Raw genomic sequence first — 8,561 nt, 5'->3', positions numbered from 1 at the left:
AACTTGTTGGACCATTGTGTGCATCCATTTCCAGATATTGAGTCAATAATAAAGACTATGAATGGAGTTTCTCATTGCCTTTTAGGGTGATGAGATAGACAAACCGTCCGCACGGTCTGTGGAATACTGCTCCTTCACAAGACAATGAGATACACAATTGGCTCAATATCTGGAAATGGATCCACACAACAGTTTCTTTTTTTGTAAGATTTACAACATATCAAATACAGCTAAAGTTACACAATGATTGCACTATATAACAAATTAAAAATGAACAATAAAGCTAAAAAAATACTAAGTAAAAAAAAAACCTAAGTTAAAAAAAATTACACAATCCAGTAAAACACTTACAAGTCCAGCAAACGAGTGATCGGCTTCAAATAAAGTTGCTCCTTCGCTCTACATGGGTCCAAGCTGAGTCCAAGCTGCTGTGCCTTCAAGTCTTCTCCTCCATTGCATCTGTAAATGACTGATAAGCATAGGAGGCACAATGAATGGAATGACAAGAACAAGCTGGAATAACACAATCAAAAGCTGTGTCGGTCTCATTTACCTGTTTGCCGCCACTTATCCAGCACAGGACAACTCTTGTCTCCGACCACACTGTAGTACCACTGCCATGCTTCAATGTTGATTGGCTCACCCACTGCCGGAACACAAGAACAGTCACTCATGAAACATTTGTTTGCTTTGCTCTAGTTATGTCAATGCAAATTTTTTATATTGAAAAATATCTAGAAATAGAATAATTTTTTTAAAATAATTATTTTTGAAATTCCTTTTCTAAAAAAAACATTTTTCTACATTTTTCTCATCGAAAGGGTGTTTTGAAAAAAAATTACTTTTAATAATAATTTTCCCAGTTCAGATTTTCTGTTTTTAGTCACGTTCATTCTAATTGCAATGACATGGTGGAATATGAAAACTTAAAGCTGGCTGAACTGATGGAGTGAGCAGACCAGAAATTCAGGGGGAGACAAGGATCTCCTTTCAAACAGAGGAGGAGGTCCACCCTCGGCTCCATGTGTAGACAGGGTAGGACATGACATCACTGGCTGCAATTGGCGGGACAGGAAGTACATTTCCGTGTGTTTTTTTACCCTCCTTTTCCTGTCTGTGAGTAAAAGGAAGCCCCCCTGCCTCGACCCTCCCGACTTCCTCTCCTCTTCCTTCCACCTCCTCCCCCTCCACCTCTTCCCTCCTATCCTGCAGCTGTCTCTGCAGTTTGCTGGGTCACCACATGTTAGAGGACAGTGTCTTACTATGTGGATTAACGTGAGGATAATCTGAACATTAACAAGGAATAACTCTGTGTACATTTGCAATCCTACAGTGAACTTTTACGAGGTCCAAATCCAAGTGACACATTTAGTGTTTGTTACTTTCACAGACCCAGAAACAGGCAGCAGTCAGTGCAGTGAACGTGAGTCTTTCTTCATTGTGTTTAATTCACTATCCACCTCCTAATGGAGGTCACACGTTTGCAATTTTATCTCCAACTTCCAAAGCAATTGTGTATTCTTACACAAGGTTTACAGTTTTGATCAGCTGAATGCAATGTGCTCCTTGGAAGTTCAGGGAATGCAGTGGTCTTTGGCTGACAGAACAGTCAGGAGCACCGGAGCCTCATCGTTGCTAAGGCTAATACGTCCTTGATTTAAAGAGACACAGTAATGTGTTGGCTGCTGGCTGAGAAAATCACAGAGAAGGAGCTGTAGCAACGTGGATAAAAGAAGAACACAATGCTCTCTTTCTTTCTCCCTTTTCCTTGTTCTAAAAAGTCTCCCTCTCTTTTCTTCCTCACCATCTCTGCCAAGAGCTGCTGCTCCTGTTGTCTCAGCTGCGAGGATGGAAATCAGACAGGGGGAGGAGAAGCGGGGGATGAAAAGAGGAAAGGCAGACTGTGGGACAGTGTGGAAAACAAAAAAACACCCAGATTAATTGCTTTGTGATTTGGCTGAAGAGGAGAAGGGGGGTAAGAAGATGAGAAGATCAGAGGTGACTTTACAAGTGTGTAAAATAAAGTCATGTGACTGTGTGTGATGCTGAGGCTTTTCTCTGCATTTGTTGGTTGCATCAACCTCAAAACACAACTGCTGAAAGGACTTAAGGTCAACACTTAAAATTAAACAAAAAAAATTGTGAAAATAAATTTGTAAGCGTTTGCATGAAACCAATTTATTTTGAAATGTACAGCATTCAGAACAACGCCAAGAAGCACTAGGAGCCGTTCGTTCTACTCAGCTCTGCCTGCAGCCTTGGTCTATATGGGTTTTCACTTGTTAGAAAAGACAGAACAGTGTTGGGATCAAAAGCCTCCATGTGGTGAGATGTGGTTTTGAGGGCATCATCTACTCCCACACTGTCTCTCGCTCTCCCTCTCTCTTTCTTTCTCACACACACACACAGACACACATAACCCCAATCCCTCTTTACCAGTTCTCCACTCCACACTCAGCCCCTCCCCCACACAGCAACACATACAGCTGCTACAACCCCAGCAAAGCACAGAGCATTTAATTCATTTTATCCAGAACTGAAGTTGCCATGGAAACATATAATTCCCCATTTGACTGTGGAGGAAATGAAATGGAGGCAGGAGGGTGAAAAGAGGAATCTCTGTCCCTGAAACTCTGAGGAAGCAGCGGAGAATGCAGAAGGTCGCGTGTTGTCAGAGGTTTGTGTGTTACATTCATCAGGATCATTGGACACAACGCATGTGTGCTACTCTTCACACACGCAGACACCGTCACACAAGCATGCGGACAACTCAGCACCACAGCGACAGGTGCTACTGCGGAAATGCTGCAGCTGCTGTGTAGATATTTCAGGGTTAGGGAACGAGTGGGAATTACCAACCGCTCCATCCTTTTTACCAAATAATTTCCTGTTGAAGTTGACAGGCCGAAATGTTTGGTATCTGTACTGAACCATTTTAAGCACAGGTGATTTGGCAACATTTTTGGCCTTCCTGAAGCATCCAAAGTGGGGGAGGTCTGCAACCTTCACCACCACACAGCTATTTTATATTTTCATTGATAAGTGAAATTCACCCCAAGCTGCACAAACATTTCAGCGATTTTAAATGAAGCTAAAAGTGAAGTATGTGAAGGATAAATTACTGCAGTTAAACTACAGGCTTGAATAAAAGTCCAGATTTCCACTTGAAGAGAACAGTGACACTGTGTTGTTTTGCGACTGTGTTCCACACTATCTGACAGTCACTGATGAGTCAGTATCTGCAGACAGTGTACTGTTGTCAGCTGAAAACGCTGTCTGATCAGTGAATGTTTTAATTTTTTGGGGTTGGAGTGGCAGGGGCCCGGTGGGGGGGTCTGACTCATGTTAGAAGAGGAGAAAAGGTAGGAAGGAAACAAGGACACGCAGCTTTAGCAGTCTGAATATGGGTTACGTTGTTCCAGGTGCCACTTTGATGCAGTGCCTTACAACTGCACGTTTACATTCTGAGTCACACGTGATCCTCATGAGTCATGATGAGATCCACTGGGGGAGTAAGGGTGAGTGTGAACGCACAGAAGGAGAAAACACCAAACTTAAGATTCATTAGGGAAATACTACAGGATGTACTGAGAATCAGTAGAGAGGGGGTGGGAGGGGAGGAAGAGGGGAGGGAACGAGCCTCTCTGCCACACTTTACTGCACTTATTGTACGTCACAGACCCTCCCTCTCCCCTTCCCTTTGTTCTGCCTTCCTCTCGTCACTGCTGCATTCTTAGCCACAGAGACTATTCCTATGCCTTCATTCTTTTCAGCACATTTTCTATTCCCTTTTTTTCTGTCACTCTGGATGAACGTATGCCGTCCTTAAAAAAAAAGCCTGGCCTTTGCCTGTGTTTCCAGGTAGCTCTCTGGACCTGGACCTGTTCATCTGTGTCCATGGAGCTCAAATATTCATGTGCCTGCTCTGCATCGCTCAACAACCAGTGATGTCGACTGGCAACAGACTCCCAGTTTCCATGGCAACCTCCACCATCCATTCCCTTCCCAATCTGCTCTCTCCTTGCCCCCCTCCCCACTCCCACTCTTCTCTTCAGTCGGTGGGGTTAGAGGGACGGCGGCAGGAGTGATTACCTCCCTGGCAACAAATAACAAAAGCATCAGAGGAAGTAGATCACCGGGAGAGAAGAGGGGATTAAATGAAAAGCAGATGGGAAAACGGGAATAAAATGACAGATAATTAATTAGACACAAAGGGGAGTGTTTTGTTGTTGAATGCTGCAGGGCAAAAAAAAAAAAAACCTTTTGAGGACGACTTCATCACAAGCCATTCTGCCCTTCCTGTCAGCTCTGGTCCCCTCTTCTGTTGTGTCCCCCCCACCACACACACACACACACAAAAGGGCTATAATCTGCTTACCGTAACACATCTGCACAATGTCTTCATCATATTCCTCCATCACGTCTTCCTGCTGCTCTGAACAATATCCTGTTGAGCAGCCACTGTAGCAGCATCAAGGATGTAGCCTTTTTCCAAACAAGACAATGGGATATTGCGTCACTTTTCCTGCAGAGGGACATCTCGGCTCTACCATAAAAAGAAAAAAAAACAAACAGTTGAGTCATGTGACCTTTATTATTTATTATCAGTGTACAGCTGTTACTCAGTGTCTGCTGTAAAAGTCTACCCTCTATCTCATTTCAGACATCGTTCACAGGCCTGATCTTTCCTCCTCGTCGCCTCTGACGCCATCATGACTTTACGCTGGACTGAGCCGCTGCTACAGTGGTTAGGTTATTACACTGCGTCTCAACCCCAGCAAGTCACATGCGGGTCATCACCTCCTCTATACTCATTGGTGGTGTCGTTCTGACTGTAGGATAAAAGGTCAAAAGGTAACAAAAGTCAATGACATCACAAAGACATGGAAGTTTACAGAGGAGGAGGAGAGAACGGGAGCAGGTGAAGGAGGCAGAGGAGACAGGTGGGGAAACCATCAGGGTATATGTGCAGATTCAAACCAGCAGGTGGTGAGCGTAACCATGGTTACAAGGCAAAAGTATGATGTCATCGTCTTTACCATATGTGGTATTTTTGGGGGAAAAGGGAGCGCACTGTTTGACTGTCTTTCGCCACCAGAGCTGATGTGAAATCAAAATGAAGACTTTACGCATACACACACATGCCACACCCAAGAATTTACTGCCCCCCTGAGGAAATCAGACTGCTGCAGGCTGTGCTGATGTAGGTCAATGGACTGACAGCTCCACCGCCTCCATCAATTTGTAACGACAGAAGAGGGGGCAGGAGACAAGGGTGTGGACGGACACACACGCACACACACACTCACTCCTGATGACAAGAAAATATAATCATTGATGCATTCAGAGTAAATTATAAGAAAACAATGTATCTTTGTCTGCACACATACACTACAGGACTTTAATTAAAAATTTCACAGCATCCATGTGATGTGAGAGGCTGATCAGTGTCAAACCAGCTTCGGTTTAAAACTAGCAAACCTGGAATCCAATAATTGCCACCATGCTGTCCTATGTGGAATTTACTGTTGTGTCCCCCCCATATATATATATATATATAGAGAGAGAGAGAGAGAGCGAGAGAGAGAGACGTATATATAGTAGTTGTGTGGACACAACTATATAAATATAGTTGTGTCCACACTTGCCCCTCCATCTTTACTATTGTCATTTTTGCGTGTGAAGCTGAATGTTCTTCAGAGAACGAACTGTTTTGGGAAAGAAAAAAAAAAGCACTTTGTTCCATCATGTGACTGTGCAAACCCTGGTGCTTATTGATATTCTCATTGCATCAGCCTCAGGCTCAGGCTGCAGGAGAAGACAGACCCTCGTCTTTCTCCATGCTGCTCAGACTCTGTGGAAAATTCATTCTCAGAGAGACCATTATCCTCAGAGATGACTGGCCTTCTATACTGCCGATCCAGTTAGTCAGTTATCTGTGTTAAATATGGGAAGGACAGGACAAATAAACGTTGTGTTTAAACTTCCAACTTTTACAGACTTATACCTATTTGACTTCTGCATCACAGACAGAGACAGGGACAGTTTCTGTCTGTGATCTGCATCACAGACAGAGACAGGGACAGTGACAGGGACAAAGATAGTGGTGTTTTTATTTTTTTTTATCTTTGCTCTTCAGGCAGCACTGTGATGATGGAGATGTCACTCAACAGTGTGTCACCACAACCAATCGGTTGACACCCAAGGCCACACATTAATTGTCTGCTAATTTCATGTCAGTTTCATGGAGAGTGTTATACATGAGGGCGAGAAATTTGATCAAGGTGAAATCAAGATGTGACGATCAGAGCGATGAGACATGAATGGCGTGTAGATTTAAAAAAAAAAAAAAGCCAACTCTCAACACTCTCTGTACACACTGTAGTGTGTATATGTATGTCAAATAAAATATGAAACATGAGGGGGAGTCAACAAGTATTAAGATAGATATCATCAAGATTTTAATAATTTTTATTGATGATTGGTATGTATTATGAATTACTTTTTCAATTAGTATTCAGTTTTTCTGATGAACAAACATTGCCTCACTAGAACATGGAGAGCCTTTTTATCATTCATCAGCAGTCACTCCAACTTTATCCTGGACTTAAATGCCACGGTGGAATGTATTTCTCTCTTAAAGCAGCAGGAAGGTTGAGAAATGGCCAAACTAAACAATTGATGTGGGCTTTAATCCACCGTTCTCAGAAACCCTGACAGGCAGAAGGAGAGAGAAGTGTAGAGAGTACGGCCAAGTTTGAGACAAATTAAACATCTACCTCACAGAGCTGGCAGTGGAGATAGTGATAGCAGCCAGAGAAATGTGCACAAATGTTAGAGAAGAAAAATCAGAGCAACAAATAAAGGGGTCAAAAGAAAAAAAAAAAGGAAATGGAAGGAGAAAAAGGAAAAGAAGAAGAGTGTTTTGTTTTTTATGTGTCTCACGTTTTCTTCTTCACAGCTGAGGTCACAGCTTCCTCCATCCAGCGCCTCCTCCTCTCCAGGAGGTGAAGGGGTGACATGGTTCACTTTGCTACCTGGAGACCGACAGCCTCACTCCTGCAGCCAATCAGAGGCTGAGAGACACAGCATCCTGCCTCTCTATTGGTCCACTGCTCCCAGGAACTCATTCCACTATGAGTGTCCATATCATTGTGTCGTCTGGCGCTGCTGACGCCAATTATGCCGCCTCCTCTCTTTGTTCAGACCTCCTTTCTCCTGCAGACTCCCCTTCACACTTATAAGAACACACACAGACTCAACAGGACGTCACAGCACACTGAGGGATCATGGGAAAAAAAAACAAAGACATGAACCTCATAGCAATGAGTTCCTCTATTTTATATCATTTATCACCAACCATGTCAAAGCTGCAAATATTAACATCTTTACACAGTTTGTCCATCCTGGCAAAACCACTTCGCAAATGTATTCACAGAAAATAGTCACTGATACTTGATACTAATAATGTTCTTCATATCACAATAATTGTTAAGAAAATAACAATTTAGTAATACTGATATTATTATTATTATTTTGTACAGTCTATGTTTGTGGCACAGACCCTTGAAACAGACCACGATGACAAACTGACGTGAACTTTAGAATAGGCTGTTGATGAAGTTGCAGATACCTGCCGCCAACAGGATGTGTTTACATAGTTAACAGTGTTGTCACATGACGATGACACACCCACTAAAGAACACATCTTCAGGTTACCTAACTCTGTAAGGCAAACGTGTCAAACAAAACCAACAGCAATGAGTCAAAAATAGTAACAGCTCCTCAGTAATGTTTGTTTGAAGATGGCTCAGATAATCACTTCTTAATGCTCGACGTGTCCTCCCATGATCCTCTGCTTTTCTCCCTAAGATGCTTTTCATATAATCCTTGTGTTTATTCACCGTCACTTATTTTTTATAATTTCAATACCTACATTTGAGTACATTATATTTTTATATGACAATATGAAATATACTTGACTATTATACTATATAATAGCATATCATATATACTATTATATTTCTTATAGTGTTTTATTGTTGTAAATGTATATATATATAATTAATCATTTTATATTTTTGTTTCTGCTGTTTATAAATAGAATGAATGTTGTCATTGTTGACAGGTCCTTTTTTTCAGACTTTTCAAATAATAATCTCATTGAATCAAATTAAATCAATATAGTCAATGGTTTAATTGATTACAAAAGTATTCAATAGCTGAAGCTCTGAATATTTGTCTCTATGCCACATGGCTAAATATTCCTTGTTCTACTCTGATGACTTCCGGAAGCCTTGCAGAGATCTGACATAAGGAACACACATGTTTACGCACGCACATACACACGTATCAGTGAAATGCAAAGAGCTTTGAGCCTTTCTCCGTTGTGTTTGATCAACCACATGCGCTGTCTGTTTTCAAAGGGACAGGAAGAAGAGCACACAACAGTACAAAAAAATAAAATAAAATAGTTGACTCACTCTGTCCTTCACTGTGGAGCCAGTCACTACTGGCAAGTGGTTGACATGTGTGTGAGCTTTGCTGCACGATGATCCTAA

The 8,561-nt window shown here is 42.1% G+C and overlaps 1 protein-coding gene across 1 annotated transcript; it reads right to left on the bottom strand.

Moving 5' to 3' along the window:
- Window positions 1-295: 295 nt before the first annotated feature.
- Window positions 296-4,519, bottom strand: LOC103390937 (acetyl-coenzyme A synthetase-like). Its single transcript, XM_008327023.3, has 3 exons — window positions 4,379-4,519; window positions 554-646; window positions 296-469 (listed from the first exon to the last, which is right to left on the bottom strand). Exons 1-3 carry the CDS (start codon window positions 4,416-4,418, stop codon window positions 348-350), a joined length of 255 nt encoding a protein of 84 aa, XP_008325245.1. The 5' UTR covers window positions 4,419-4,519; the 3' UTR covers window positions 296-347.
- Window positions 4,520-8,561: the final 4,042 nt, after the last annotated feature.

Source organism: Cynoglossus semilaevis, chromosome 15 (genome assembly GCF_000523025.1).
Source record: "Cynoglossus semilaevis isolate Cse_v1.0 chromosome 15, Cse_v1.0, whole genome shotgun sequence".
NCBI lineage: Eukaryota > Metazoa > Chordata > Actinopteri > Pleuronectiformes > Cynoglossidae > Cynoglossus > Cynoglossus semilaevis.
This window is presented reverse-complemented; position numbering and strand designations above follow the sequence as displayed.